The 16,516-nt window shown below is 44.4% G+C and overlaps 1 protein-coding gene across 19 annotated transcripts in view; it reads left to right on the plus strand.

Annotated features, from left to right (window-relative positions):
- Positions 1-16,516, plus strand: part of LOC129694990 (protein KASH5-like) — a 244,456-nt gene that overhangs the window by 138,524 nt on the left and 89,416 nt on the right. For all 19 annotated transcript variants that reach the window (XM_055631736.1, XM_055631746.1, XM_055631735.1 and 16 more), the window contains one exon: positions 2,039-2,097. In XM_055631736.1, the coding sequence (XP_055487711.1) occupies positions 2,039-2,097 (59 nt within the window). The remainder of the gene's footprint in view (positions 1-2,038; positions 2,098-16,516) is intronic.

The raw sequence follows: 16,516 nt of genomic DNA on the forward strand, positions 1-16,516 counted from the left end.
AGGGAGTGCTCAGGGGTGAAGGGAAATGAGCCGCGCATGCGCAGTTAGGATTATGGGTAAGTGGTGGAATATTGCATTGGAGGAACGGGTTGAGTTGGGGAATGGGTTGCATTGGGGGACCAGGCGTCCTGTGTGACTGGGACCCAACTGGTCCCACTTAGTCTTGTGTCTTATAACTGCAACATCACCTACCAACTGCTATACTCAATACTCTGACTGGTGAAGGCCAATGTGCCAAAAGCCTTTTTGACCACCTTATTTACATGTGGCGCCATTTTCAAAGTACTGTGTACCTGCACTCCTAGATCCCTCTATTCAACAACACCCCCCAGAGCCCTGCATTCACTGTGTAGGTCCTGCTCATGTTAGACTACCGAAAATGCAACACCTCACATTTCTCTATATTAAATTCCATCAACCATTCCCCACCCACCTGGCCAACAAAATCAAGATTGTTAAGCAATATTTGACAACCATCTTCACTATCTACAAAACCACTCACTTTTGTGTTCCCTGCAAACATGCTAATCATGCCATGTAGATTCTTATCCAAATCATTGATATAGAAAACTAACAGCAATGGGTCCAGTCCAAAAAACAACCTTCCACCATCACTCTCTGCTCTATCTCTCCTTGGGTCCCATGCGATCTAACCTTCCAGAGCAACCTACCATGCAGAACCTTGTCGAATACCTTGCTGAAATCCATATCCAAATCCATAAACCCATGAGGTTCACCAGGTTAATTCCCAGGATGGCAGGACTGACATATGATGGAAAAATGGATCGACTGGGCTTATATTCACTGGAATTTAGAAGGATGAGAGGGAAACTTATAGAAACATATAAAATTCTTAAAGGAATTGGACATGCTAGATGCAGAAAAAATTGTCCCCATGCTGGGGGAGTCCAGAACCAGGGGTCACAGTTTAAGAATATGGGGTACGGCCATTTGGGACTGAGATTAGGAAAGATGTTTTCACCCAGAGAGTGTGAATCTGTGGAATTCTCTGCCACAGAAGGCAGTGGATGTCAATTCACTCGATGTATTCAAGTGAGAGCTGGATATAGCTCTTAGGGCCAACGGAAAGCAGGAACGGGGTACTACTGATTTTGGATGATCAGCGATGATCATATTTAATGGTGGTAGTGGCTCGAAGGGCCAAATGGGCTACTCCTGCACCTATTTTCTATGTTTCTATTTTTCCAAATCTACAGCTCTGCCCTCAATAACCTTTATGGTCACATCTTCAAAAAACTCAATCAGAATCATGTACAAAACCATGTTGACTCTCCCTAATCAGCCCTTGTTGATCTAAATGCATGCAAATCTTATTGCTCAGAATACTTGCTAGTAACCACAGATGTTAGGCTCACTGGCGTGTAGTTCCAGGATTTTCCCTTGAATAGAGGCAAAAACATTTGCCACCCTCCAATCTTCTGGTATCTGTTTCAATGATGACTCGTAAATCCCTACCAAGGCATCTGCAATTTCCTCTCTAGCTTCCCAGTGTCCTCAGATCAGGTCAGAGATTTGTCTACCTTTATACGCATTAGAACCTTCAGCACCTCTTTGACTGTAATACTGACTGTTCTCAAGATGGTAAAAGCAGGTGATAGAAATACTCGTTGAGGATCTTGCCGACATCCTGTGGCCCTCCGCATAGTTGACTACCTTGATTCCTGAGGGTCCCATTCTTTCCCTGGTTCCCCTTTTTCCCTTTATGTACTTATAACATTCTTGCCTTTTTGCTATGTGCTTCAGTTATTTTTGACAATTTGCCATTCTTATTAAGTAGGTTTTTTCTAATTAAAGGAATTCAGCACATCTCCCTTTGTATTGCTTGTGGTTGCCCAGTGCTGAAATTGTAGTAGCTTTCAATAGGACAATTAGAAACAGTATTATAATATCATGACTGTAATCTTCCTCTTTCAACCTTTAAAGTTCCTTCTGCCATATCACTGTCATTGTAATTATTGAATAGCAATTGATAAGTGTACTGAATATTGAATGCTCTTGATTCTTATTTCCAACACAGGGATTGAAAGATGAAATAAACAAGTTACAGTATCATCTCACGTGTGAAGATTTATCAGTGTAAGTTGGAATAGCAGCGATATGGAAAGCAAATATTTGCACATGCTGAAAGGGTACAAGTGTTGCTCAACCCTCCAAACCCAGTAACATCTTTAAATCTTGTTTTGTTCCATCTCCAATTTAATGACATTCTTCTTGTAGCCTGAACTGTATACAGACCTCCAACTAAGGCCTTACCAACTTGTACAGCTGAAACATGTGGTCAATACTCTGACCAATGGAGGCAAAGTGTGCTAAATCCCTTCTTTGTCACCCTCTCTACCTGTGTTGCCACCTTCATGGAATACTAATCATCGAACAGTACACCAAAGTAACAGGCGCTTGGATCCAAAATGACTGTGCCGAACAAGCCAACTTTCATCTGCCTGCACATCCCTCCATTCCCTGCATATCTCCATGTACCTTTCCAAAATCTCTAAAACCGCCCCCGTGTCTCAGGCACTCATGACCTTAAGTGTCAAAATCTTGCCCTGCTCATCTCAGTCATACAGCACAGAAACAGGCCCTTCAGCCAACTTGCCCATGATGACTAAGAGGCCCATCTACATTAGTCCCACCTGCCTGCATTTGGCCCATATCCCTCCAAACCTTCCGATGTATGTACCTGTCCAAATGTCTTTAAAATGTTGTTACATTACCTGCCTCAATTATCATATAACTTATGCAACTCTGATGTTGGATGTGTGTGCGTGATTCACATCTCCTCCTTTACTGCTCCATTTACTTGTGTTGCCACTTCGAAGGAGTTATGGAGTTGGACCATGGTGGAACTTTAGAAACATAGAAAATAGGTGCAGGAGTAGGCCATTCGGCCCTTCGAGCCTGCACCGCCATTCAATATGATCATGGCTGATCATCCAACTCAGTATCCTGTACCTGCCTTCTCTTCATACTCTTTGTGAAAAATGTTTTTCTCATCTCGGTCCTAAAGGATTTCCCCTTTATCCATAAACTGTGACCTCTTCTCCTGGACTTCCCCAACATCGGGAACAATCTTCCTGCATCTAGCCTGTCCAACCCCCTAAGTATTTTGTAAGTTTCTATAAGATCCCCCCTCAATCTTCTAAATTCTAGCGAGTACAATCCGAGTCTATCCAGTCTTTCTTCATATGAAAGTCCTGACATCCCAGGAATCAGTCTGGTGAACCTTCTCTGTACTCTAAGGCAAGAATGTCTTTCCTCAGATTTGGAGACCAAAACTGTATGCAATACTCCAGGTGTGGTCTCACCATGACCCTGTACAACTGCAGTAGAACCTTCTTGCTCCTATACTCAAATCCTTTTGCTATGAATGCTAACATACCATTTGCTTTTTTTCACTGCCTGCTGCACCTGCATGCCTACTTTCAATGACTGGTATACCATGACACCCAGGTCTCGTTGCGTCTCCCCTTTTCCTAATCGGCCACCATTCAGATAAGAGTCTACTTTCCTGTTTTTGCCACCAAAGTGGATAACTGAGTTGGATGAAAAATGTTTTTCTCATCTCGGTCCTAAAAGATTTGCCCCTTATCCATAAACTGTGACCTTATACCTCCTCCCATCCTATCTCTTGCAAGGATGCCATCCCCTACACTCAATTTCTCCATCTCCACAACATCTGGTCTAAAGATGAGGCTTTCCACTCTAGGATATCCAAGATGTTTTCCTTAGTTGATAAAGTTGGTAAACATGATGCCACCCCACCTCCCCCTCTCCCTCCAGATGTTGTTGACACATCCATCACTCGTGTTTCTGCTTTGTTTCCTGCAGTTCCTCCTCCCCCGCAGACAGCACAAGGATAGAGTTCCCCTTGACTGTACCTTTCGCCCCACCAGTCTCCGCATCCAACACATCATTCTCCAACAGTCGCGCCACATGCAGCGTGATCCCATAACACATATTCCGTCTCCAGCTCCTCAGCTCATTGGTTCGCTCATCGCTTCCCTACCAAACCATCCATTCCCTTCCAAGCCACCCTCTCCCCAAATACTTTCCCCAGCAAAGGCAGAGAGATCTAACACCTGTCCCTACACCTCCCTCACCTCCATCCAAGGACCACAGCAGCCCTTACAGGTGAGACAGCAGTGTACATGCACCTCCTCTAACCTCATCTACCGCATTTGGCGCTCACAAAGTGGATTCCACTTCGCTGAACACTTGCATGATCCACCAAGACCAGCTGGATCCCCGATTGTCAACTTGGTTTTTAACTCCCCATCCAACGCTCAAACTGAACTTTCTGTCATGGGCGTCTTCCATGCAAGAATGAGGCCACACGCAACCAGGATGAGCAGCACGTCATATTCTGCTTGGGTAGCTTATAAGCCGATAGGAACGTTGGGTTCTCAAAATGTAGGTAACAAACCGCTTCTTTTCTCTCCCCCCCCCCCCTCTATCAGCCAGTTCTCTATCCACATCAATACTGAACCCCCAATGCCGTGTGCTTTAAGTTTGTATACTAATCTCTTATGTGGGACCTTGTCGAAAGCCTTCTGGAAGTCCAGATACACCACATCCACTGGTTCTACCCTATCCACGCTACTAGTTACATCCTCGAAAAATTCTATAAGATTCGTCAGACATGATTTACCTTTCGTAAATCCATGCTGATTTTGTCCAATGATTTCACCACTTTCCAAATGTGCTGCTATCCCATCTTTAATAACTGACTAGCAGTTTCCCCACTACCAATGTTAGACTAACTGGTCTGTAATTCCTCATTTTCTCTCTCCCTCCCTTCTTAAAAAGTGGGGTTACGTTTGCTACCCGCCAATCTTCAGGAATGTCTCCAGAATCTAAAGAGTTTTGAAAGATTATTACTAATGCATCCACTATTTCTGGAGCTACTTCCTTAAATACTCTGGGATGCAGCCTATCTGGCCCTGGGGATTTATCGGCCTTTAATCCATTCAATTTACCCAACACCACTTCCCGACTAACCTGGATTTCACTCAATTCCTCCAACTCCTTTGACCCGCAGGCCCCTGCTATTTCCGGCAGATTATTTATGTCTTCCTTAGTGAAGACGGAACCAAAGTAGTTATTCAATTGGTCCGCCATATCCTGGTTCCCCATGATCAACTCACCTGTTTCTGACTGCAAGGGACCTACATTTGTTTTAACTAATCTCTTTCTTTTCACATATCTATAAAAACCTTTGCAGTCAGTTTTTATGTTCCCTGCCAGTTTTCTTTCATAATCCATTTTTCCTTTCCTAATTAAGCCCTTCGTCCTCCTCTGCTGGTCTCTGAATTTCTCCCAGTCCTCCGGTATACTGCTTTTTCTGGCTAGTTTGTACGCATCATCCTTTGCTTTGATACTATCCCTGATTTCCCTTGTTATCCACGGATGCACTACCTTCCCTGATTTATTATTTTGCCAAACTGGGATGAACAATTTTTGTAGTTCATCCATGCAGTCTTTAAATGCCTTCCATTGCATATCCACCGTCAACCCTTTTAGAGTTAATTGCCAGGCAATCTTGGCCAATTCACGTCTCATACCCTCAAAGTTACCTTTCTTTAAGTTCAAAACCATTGTTTCTGAATTAACAATGTCACTCTCCATCCTAATGAAGAACTCAACCATATTATGGTCACTCTTGCCCAAGGGGCCACGCACAACAAGACTACTAACTAACCCTTCCTCATTACTCAATACCCAGTCTAAAATAGCCAGCTCTCTCGTTGGTTCCTCTACATGTTGATTTAGATAACTATCCCGCATACATTCCAAGAAATCCTCTTCCTCAGCACCCCTGCCAATTTGATTCACCCAATCTATATGTAGATTGAAGTCACCCATTATAACTGCTTTGCCTTTGTCGCAAGCATTTCTAATTTCCTGTTTGATACCATCTCCAACTTCACTACTACTGTTAGGTGGCCTGTACACAACACCCACCAGCGTTTTCTGCCCCTTAGTGTTTCGCAGCTCTACCCATACCGATTCCACATCCTCCAAACTAATGTCCTTCCTTTCCATTGCGTTAATCTCCTCTCTAACCAGCAACACTACCCCACCTCCTTTTCCTTTCTCTCTATCCCTCCTGAATATTGAATATCCCTGGATGTTCAGCTCCCAGCCTTGGTCACCCTGGAGCCATGTCTCCGTGATCCCAACTATATCATAATCATTAATGCCTATCTGCACGTTCAACTCATCCACCTTATTACGAATACTCCTTGCATTGAGACACAAAGCCTTCAGGCTTGTTTTTACAACGCTCTTACCCCTTATACAATTATGTTGAAAAGTGGCCCTTTTTGATTTTTGCCCTGGTTTTGTCTGCCTGCCACTTTTACTTTTCACCTTGCTACCTATTGGTTCTACCTTCATTTTACACCCCCTGCCTCTCTGCTCTTGTACCCATCCCCCTGCCACATTAGTTTAAATCCTCCCCGACAGCACTAGCAAACACTCCCCCAAGGACATTGGTTCCATTCCAGCCCAGGTGCAGACATGGACCGGGGGTTTGGGGTTTTGTTTGCGTCTGAAGTCTATGGTGATTTCCAAGGTTTTTCATGTATTAAGCTGGAGGTTGTTGTCTGCACACCATTTGACTGCGCTGTCGACTGTTTGATGGTATTGTGATTCGTTGTTGTCTGAGATGAGACTAATTATTGTTGTGTCATCTGCATATTTGAAAATTTTGACTGAGCTGCATTGGGATATGAGGTTGTTGGTGTAAAGTGAGAAGAGCTGAGGTGACAGAACGCACCCTTGGGGGGGCTCCTGTGTTGAGAGTCAGAGGGCTGGAGAGTTTTTCACCCACCTTGACTCTTTGCTGTCTGTTTGTCAAAAAGTGCAGGATCCAATGGCACATGGCTGGGTGAATGCTCATGTCCAACAGTTTATTATAGAGTTTAATTGGGTGTATGGTGTTAAAGGCCGAGCTAAAGTCTATAAACAGGATGCGTGCATAAGTGTTCGGTGATTCCAGATGATGTAGGGAGTAGTGAAGAGCTAAGTTAATAGCATCCTCAACAGACCGTTGGCGCTATATGCAAATTGGAAAGGGTCATGGGAGGTGGTCTTGGAGGGGAGAATGCTCCTCAAACTATAGAGCATCCTGGACAATACAGTTCATCCCCTCCTTGACACACGGGTCAACTTGAGGAGCACCTTCAGCAACAGACTGGTTCCTCCAAGATGCAGCACAGAACGCCACAGGAGATGCTTCTTACCTGTGCCAATCAAACTATACAACTTCTATTGCGGTGTAGACTGAGACTAAGACCCCTCCCCAATCTGCACATTCCCCAAGCCTTTCCACTCGTCACTTTAATTTCATGTTTCATGCATTTTGTGTTTTTTATGACTGTTGGCAGATCAATTTCCCTCCTGGGATAAATAAAGTTCTATCGTATCGTATTGTACAAGGAAGTTGCCAGTACTTTAAGGGCTGAGCTGCAGGGAGATGTTGTGCAGGCTAGGACTGGGAGTGCAAGCGGCTGAGGGGTGATCTTATGGAAGTCTATAAATTTACGAGGGGAATTGATGGGGTGAATGCACATCGTTTTAAACCCAGGCGTAGAGAATCAAAAACAGGAGGACATAGGTTTAAGGTAAGAGGGGCAAGATTTAATAGGAAGATTTAAGAGGGGAATGGTGAGTATATGTAATAAGCTGTCAGAGGAGGTAGTTGATGCAGGTATTATGGCAGCATTTAAAAGACTTGGAAAGGTAGATAAATAGGACAGGTTTTGAGGGATACACACAAAGTGTAGAACACTCTCCTCCGTCGGGCGGAACTTGTCCTCACCCTCACCAACTTCTCTTCCGACTCCTCTCATAGGCATACACAGGCCCATCCCACAGCTTCTTCGCTACATCAACAATTGCATTGTGCAGAACTCGTGGACCGTTAAATTCACCAGTAGCTACCAAGATGCCCTCAAATTCACCCGAACTCCCTCTGACACCTTTCTCCCCTTTTTTAATCTCTCTGTCTCTATCACAGGGAACAGACCTCTACACTATCCCCTCAAATGACTTCTACACTATCCCCTCCTCTTAATTATTCTGTCTCGGCCACATCCTCTCCCAAGATGAGGCTTTGCATACAAGGACATCCGAGTTGTCCTCATTCTTTACTGAACGTGGTTTTGCCCCAGCAGTTACATATGGATCCCTCACCCGCTTCTCTTCTGTGTCCCGGAGTTCTTCTCTCGCTCTCCCTACCCTCAGATAAAACGAGGATATAATTCCTTGGGTCCACACCTTTCAACCCACCAGCCTCCGCATTCAGGACCCTAACATTCCTTCCAGGTGAGACAGATTTTCATGCACTTTGTCTTACCTCATCTCTTGCATCCAGTGTTCCCAATGTGGGATCCTGTACATCGGTGAGACCAAGCCTAGACAAGACGACCATTTCGCTGAACACTTATGCTCAGTCCACCAAGGACTACTGGATCTCCCAGTTACTCACCACTTTAACTCCCCTTACCATTCCCACACTGACCTTTCAGTCCTGGGCCTCCTCCACTGCCAGAGTGAGGCCACATGCAAACTGGAGGAACAGCATCTCATACTCCAGACCTCAGATTCCACTTGGGCAGCTTACAACTCTCAACAATGAAATCTCCAATTTTAAGTAACTTACAAAAACGTCCCTTCCTCTCCCCCACCCCCTCCACCTCCACTAAAATTCTGATAACTAACTACAGTTCGCAACTATGTACCCCTCTTTGGCTCAGACATGCTTCTATATCTAGCCTTTGTCCAACAATTTGCCTATCAGTGAAACCCCTGGCCTGAGGTCATCTGTTGCTGGCCATGATTTTTCCTGCCTTTTTTCACTTCCAGTTTTTTATTTCCCCACACCTTACTCCCTACTGACTGAAGAAGGATCCCGACCCAAAACATCACCTATCCATTTTCTCCAGAGATGCTGCCTGACCTGCTGAGTTACACTAGTATTTTGTGTCTATCTCAGGTCTAAACCAGCATCTACAGTTCATTTTCACTATATACTGATTTGAACAACTTAGACTGAAAGGCCTGTACCTCTGCTGTAATGTAGTATGTTCTATGAAATGAGTCTTGACACTGAATAGCATAGTAATAGCAAAATAACATTTCTTATCAGTCATTTTTGGTTTTAGTATTCACCCATTAAAAAATGTGATTCTATCAAAATATATTCATCTCAGGGATTAGTACAGAGGGGAAATCAGTCCTTTGCCCCACTTTTAACAGGCATTTGGATGTACTTGGATAGGAAAGGCTTAAAGGGATATGGGCCAAACACAGCCAGGTAGGGCTAATGTAGATGGGGCAATTTGGTTGGCATGAGCAAGTTGGGGTAAAGGGCCTGTTTCCTTGCTGTATGACTATAACTTTACCGTGTAATTCCGCTCCTAATTTGACCCCCCCCCACCCTGTTCAGTCAAACACCGACTGTATTAGGAACCTGGAGCAGCAGCTCGATGACCTCTGTCTGGTCAGGGAGAGTGAGGAGGTCATAGAGAGGAGTTATAGGGGCAAGGGGAAGGGCAAGGGGCAGAGGCAGGGACGAGTGAGTACCCCAGTGTCTGTACACCTTGAAAATAAGTACTCCCTGTTTGAGTACGGTTGGGGGGGACACAACCTGCCTGGGGGTAGCGACAGCAGCCGGGCCTCCAGCACAGAGACCGGCCCTGTTGCTCAGAAAGGTAGGGAAAAAAGAGGAGGGCAATAGTAATTGGGGACTCTATAGTTAGGGGGTCGGATAGGCGATTCTGTGGACGCAGTCGGGAGACCCGGATGGTAGTCTGCCTCCCTGGTGCCAGGGTCTCGGATGTGTCTCAACGCGTCCAAGATATCCTGAAATCAGAGGGAGAGGAGCCTGAGGTCGTGGTACATATAGGTACCAATGACATAGGTAAAAAAAGAGAAGAGGTCCTGAAGGGAGAATTTAGGGAGTTGGGAGGAGAGTTAAGGAAAAGGACCAAAAAAGTAACAATCTCAGGATTACTGCCTGTGCCACGCGACAGTGAGAGTAGGAATGGAGCGAGGTTGAGGATAAATGCGTGGCTGAAGGACTGGATTCAAGTTTCTGGATCATTGGAACCTTTGGGGAAGGTGTGACCTGTACAGAAAGGATGGGTTGCACTTGAACCCGAGGGGGACCAATATCCTGGCTAGGAGATTTGCAAAGGCTACTGGGGAGACTTTAACCTAGAATGGTTGGGGGGAGGGACTCAAATAGAGAAAGCTAGTAGACAGAATGTGAGGCAGGAGGCAGAGAAGGGAAGCACTCGGATCCAAAATCTAGGGGAGAAAGAAGAAAAAGACAATAAGAGGCGGTGGGTTTCTTAAATGTGCATATTTTTTATGCTAGGAGCATTGTAACAAAGGTGGATGAGCTTAGAGCCTGGATTGACACCTGGAAGTATGATGTTGTGGCGATCAGTGAAACATGGTTGCAGGAGGGCTGTGATTGGAAACTAAATATTCCAGGATTTCGTTGCTTCAGGTGTGATAGAATTGGAGGGGCAAGAGGTGGAGGTGTTGCATTGCTTATCAGGGAAGATATTACAGCAGTGCTTTGGCAGGATAGATTATAGGGCTCGACAAGGGAGGCTATTTGGGTGGAACTGAGAAGTGGGAAAGGTGTAGCAACACTTATTATAGAGTGTTATTGGCGGTGTTATAGACCGCCAAATGGGGAGCGAGAATTGGAAGAGCAAATATGTAAGGAGATCGCAGATATTAGTAGTAAGCACAAGGTAGTGATTGTGGGAGATTTCAATTTTCCACACATAGACTGGGAAACACATTCTGTAAAAGGGCTGGATGGTTTGGAGTTTGTAAAATGTGTGCAGGATAGTTTTTTGCAGCAATACATAGAAGTATCTACTAGAGAAGGGGCAGTGCTGGACCTCCTGTTAGGAAATGAGACAGGTCAGGTGGCGGAGGTATGCGTTGGGGAGCACTTCGGGTCCAGTGATCACAATACCATTAGTTTCAATATAACTATGGAGAGGGTCAGAACTGGACCTTAGGGTTGAGATTTTTGATTGGAGAAAGGCTAACTTTGATGAGATGCGAGATGATTTAAAAGGAGTGAATTGGTACATTTTGTTTTATGGGAAGGATGTAGAAGAGAAATGGAGGACATTTAAAGGGGAAATTTTAAGAGTACAGAATCTTTATGTCCCTGTTCGGTTGAAAGGAAATAGTAATAATTGGAAAGAGCCATGGTTTTCAAGGGAAATTGGACACTTGGTTTGGAAAAAGAGAGAGATCTACAATAATTATAGGCAGCATGGAGTGAATGAGGTGCTTGAGGAGTATAAAGAATGTAAAAAGAATCTTAAGAAAGAAATTAGAAAAGCTAAAAGAAGATATGAGGTTGCTTTGGCAAGTAAGGTGAAAGTAAATCCAAAGGGTTTCTACAGCTATATTAATAGCAAAAGGATAACGAGGGATACAATTGGTCCATTAGATATGCCATTTATTGTCACTATACATGTACAGTGAAACTGAAAGCTGCTCGTACTCAGTGCATACATACAATTTTACACAAAAAACAAGAAACAGAAAAACAAAACAGAAGGGAGATGGGGGGGGGAATAGGTGCACAAATTCTACGGCGCTACATACATATATACATATATACAGATGGAAGTCCGTGTTGGGCGGTGTAGTCAGTGCATGTGTGGATTTGAATTTATGGTAGATATAATTCTCGGGAAGCAGCTATTCCTGAGTCTGTTTGTCCTGGATTTGATGCACCTATAGCGCCTTCCAGAGGGCAGCAGGTCGAACAGTCCAAACGCAGGATGGGAGCTGTCTTTGGTGATCTTCTTTGCCCTGCTAAGGCAGCGGGAGGTGTAGATGTCCATCAGGGAGGGGAGAGGGCAACCAATGATCCTCTGCGCTGTCCTGGTTACCCTCTGAAGCCTCTCCCTGTCTGCCATGGTGCAGCTGCCATACCATGCTGTAATGCAGTATGTCAGCAGGCTCTCGATGGACGAGCGGTAGAAGGTCAGCAGCAGGTTAGAGTCCAGGTTGTGCTTCCTGAGGACCCTCAGGAAGTGCAGCCGCTGCTGAGCCTTCTTGATGACCGCTGTCGTGTTGTCCGTCCAGGAGATGTCAGCCGCGATATGGACGCCGAGAAACCGGAAGGTGTTGACCCTCTCCACACACTCGCCGTTAATGTGTAGGGGGACTAAGTCGGTGCTGTGCCTCCTGAAGTCGACAATGAGCTCTTTTGTTTTCCTGGTGTTCAGAGCCAGATTGTTTTCTGAGCACCAGGTTGTCAACTTCAGGACTTCCTCTCTGTAGGCTGCCTCGTCTCCCTTTGAAATAAGTCCGACCACAGTAGTGTCGTCAGCAAATTTGACGATGCGGTTGTTGTTGTGGGCCGGACTACAGTCGTAGGTGTAGAGACAGTATAAGAGGGGGCTTAGCACACAGCCCTGTGGGGAACCGGTACTCAACCTGCGAGTGGAGGAGAGGTGGGGGCCAAGTCTCACAGTCTGGGGCCGGTTTGTGAGGAAATCCTTAATCCAGGCACATGTGACAGTGGGGAGGCCGAGAGTGACCAGTTTACCAATGAGGATGTCCGGGATGATTGTGTTAAAGGCTGAACTAAAATCCACAAAGAGCATCCGGACGTAGCTCTGCCCCTGCTCCAGATGGCTCAGTACAGAGTGGAGAGCTACGGTGATGGCGTCTTCTGTGGATCTGTTTTGGCGATAAGCGCATTAGAGAGACAGAGTGGACAGCTATCTGCAGAACCAAAAGAGATGGGGGAGATATTGAACAATTTATTTTCTTCGGTATTCACCAAGGAGAAGGATATTGAATTATGTGAGGTAAGGGAAACAAGTAGAATAGGATACTATGAGATTCCACGAAAAAGAAGTACTGACACTTTTGAAAAATATAAAAGTGGCTAAGTCTCCAGGTCCTGACAGGATATTCCCATGGACATTGAGGGAAGTTAGTGTAGAAATAGCAGGGGCTATGACAGAAATATTTCAAATGTCATTAGAAATGGGAATAGTGCCGGAGGATTGGCATACTGCGCATGTTGTTCCATTGTTTAAAAAGGGTTCTAAGAGTAAACCTAGCAATTATAGACCTGTTAGTTTGACTTCAGTGGTGGGCAAATTAATGGAAAAGATACTTAGAAATAATATATATAAGCATCTAGATAAACAGGGTCTGATTAGGAACAGTCAACATGGATTTGTGCCTGAAAGGTCATTTTGACTAATCTTCTTGAATTATTTGAATAGGTTACTAGGGAAATTGATGAGGGTAAAGCAGTGGATGTTGTCTATATGGACTTTAGTAAGGCCTTTGACAAGGTTCCTCATGGAAGGTTGGTTTAAGAAGGTTCAATTGTTGGGTATTAATGCAGGAGTAGCAAGATGGATTCAACAGTGGCTGAATGGGAGATGCCAGAGAGTAATGGTGGATGGCTGTTTGTCAGGTTGGAGGCAGGTGACTAGTGCGGTGCCACAGGGATCTGTGTTCGGTCCACTGTTGTTTGTCATGTACATCAATGATCTGGATGAAGGTGTCGTAAATTGGATTAGTAAGTATGCAGATGATACTAAAATAGGTGGGGTTAATAATAATAATAATGGATGGGATTTATATAGCGCCTTTCTAGATACTCAAAGCACTTTACATCGCATTATTCATTCACTCCTCAGTCACACTCGGTGGTGGTGAGCTACTTCTGTAGCCACAGCTGCCCTGGGGCAGACTGACAGAAGCGTGGCTACTAATCTGCGCCTACGGCCCCTCCGACCACCACCAATCACTCACACACATTCACACGCAGGCAAAGGTGGGTGAAGTGTCTTGCCCAAGGACACAACGACAGTATGCACTCCAAGCGGGATTCGAACCGGATACCTTCCGGTCGCCAGCCGAACACTTAGCCCATTGCGCCCTGTCGCCAATTAGTAAGTATGCAGATGATACTAAGATAGGTGGTGATAATGAAGTAGATTTCCAAAGTCTACAGAGAGATTTAGGCCATTTGGAAGAATGGGCTGAAAGATGGCAGATGGAGTTTAATGATGATGTGTGAGGTGCTACATCGTGGCAGGACAAATCAAAATAGGACGTACATGGGAAATGGTAGCGAATTGAGGAATGCAGTTGAACAGAGGGATCTAGGAATAACTCTGCATAGTTTCCTGAAGGTGGAATCTCATGTAGATAGTGTGTGTGGTAAAGAAAGCTTTTGGTATGCTAGCCTTTATAAATCAGAGCATTGAGTATAGAAGTTGGGATGTAATGTTAAAATTGTACAAGGCATTGGTGAGACCAATTCTGGAGTATGGGGTACAATTTTGGTCGCCCAATTATAGGAAGGATGTCAACAAAATAGAGAGAGTACAGAGGAGATTTACTAGATTGTTGCCTGGGTTTCAGCACCTAAGTTACAGAGAAAGGTTGAACAAGTTAGGTCTTTATTCTTTGGAGCGCAGAAGGTTAAGGGGGGACTTGATAGAGGTATTTAAAATGATGAGAGGGATAGACAGAGTTGACGTGGACAAGCTTTTCCCATTGAGAGTAGGGAAGATTCAAACAAGAGGACATGACTTCAGAACTAAGGGACAGAAGTTTAGGGGTAACATGATGGGGAACTTCTTTAATCAGAGAGTAGTTGCTGTGTGGAATGAACTTCCAGTGGAACTGGTAAAGGCAGGTTCGATTTTATCATTTAAAAATAAATTGGATAGATATATGGATGGGAAAGGAATGGAAGGTTATGGTCTGAGTGCAGGTAGATGGGACTAGGGGAAAATAAGTGTTCGGCACGGACTTGTACGGCCGAGATGGCCTGTTTCCGTGCTGTAATTGTTATATGGTTATTTGGAATACGAACAGTGGAAATCCAACTCTCTTTATTATACAACACCAAAACAATACCTAATCTAATACCACGGGTCTGATCCTTGTCTCTACTCATTCGAACAGCCAGGTAGGACTAATGTAGATGGGCCAATTTGGTTGGCATGGGCAAGTTGGGCTAATGGCCGGTTTCCTTGCTGCATGACTCTATAAGTTGACCATGCCGACCAAGATGCCAAATCTACGCTTGTACTGTGTCTGGCTCATATCCTTCCAAGCCTTCCTATCCATCTACCTGTCGATTTGTCGTTAGTATATTGTTATTGTTCCTGCTTCAACCACTTCATCTGAGTGGAAAAAGTTGTCCTCGGGTTCCTATTAAATCATTATGTTCTCAGCTTCAACCATTACCTTGTTCTTGATTCCGCTATTGCGGGACAAAAACTCTGTTTTCACCCTATTATCCTATCTACTCCGTTCATGATTTTATACACCTCTAAATAATCACCCTTCAGTCCTAATCTGTCCACTCTCCCTATTGATCAGATTTTTGTGCCCTAGAAACATAAATATAAATATTCTCTGCACAATTTCCAGTATAATGGTACATTTCCTATAATAGAGTGACCAAAAATGAATACAATACTCCAAGTCCAGCCACACCAGTGTATTCTACAATGGTTATGTAATGTCCCACTTCAATTTCATGACTGAAGGCTACAGTGCCAAAAGCATTCTTCACCAGTGTATCTATCTGTAATGTCACTTACAGGGAACCATGTGCAATATTCAGAGACCTCACTGCTCTACAATTACCCAGTACCTTCCAGTTTACACTGAAGGTCCTGACCTGGTTTGAATTCCTAAAATGCAACACCTCACATTTGTCTGCATTAAAGTCGCACTAGCCACATTTGTATGAGGCAGGTCGTCTTATTAACGTAATTGAGATTTTTGAGGAGGTGACAAAGGAGATTGATGGAAGGGCAATGGATGTTGTATGCATGGATTTAGTAAGGTTTTTGATAAGGTCCCTCATAGAAGGCTGATACAGAAGATTAAGATGTATGGGATTCACGATGACTGGTCGAATGATTTTGGAACTGACATTAATTGGAGACAATACTTATTAATAGAAGGCAGGCGGTTATCTAACTCAAGATAACCTAGGTAGATATTCTGGCTGGAGGCCTGTGACCAGTGGAGTTCCGTAGGGATCGTGTTCTGGGACCTCCGCTGTTTGTGATATATATAAATGTCCTAGACAGAAGTGAAGATGGGATGGTGAGCAAGTTTGATGATGAAATTGGAGGAGTTGCAATCAATGAGGAAGGCTGTCAGAAGATACAGTGGGATATGAATCCGCTACAGAAATGGGGGGAGAAATGGCAGATTGAATCCAGAGCAAGGGAGGAGTGTTGCTCTTTAGGAGGTTAATTGTAAGGAGAAAGTATACAGTTAATTGCAAGACATTTAAAATCATTGATGTGCAGAGAGATCTTGGTAGTCCATGTTTATAACCTACTCATGGTGCGGCACTATAAAGCGTTGCAATGAAGGCATATTGTACACTTGCCTTCATTGCTAGGGACATTGAATATAAGAGTCATGATGCAGCTCTACAGGA

This window comes from Leucoraja erinacea, unplaced genomic scaffold (assembly GCF_028641065.1).
Source record: "Leucoraja erinacea ecotype New England unplaced genomic scaffold, Leri_hhj_1 Leri_88S, whole genome shotgun sequence".
NCBI lineage: Eukaryota > Metazoa > Chordata > Chondrichthyes > Rajiformes > Rajidae > Leucoraja > Leucoraja erinaceus.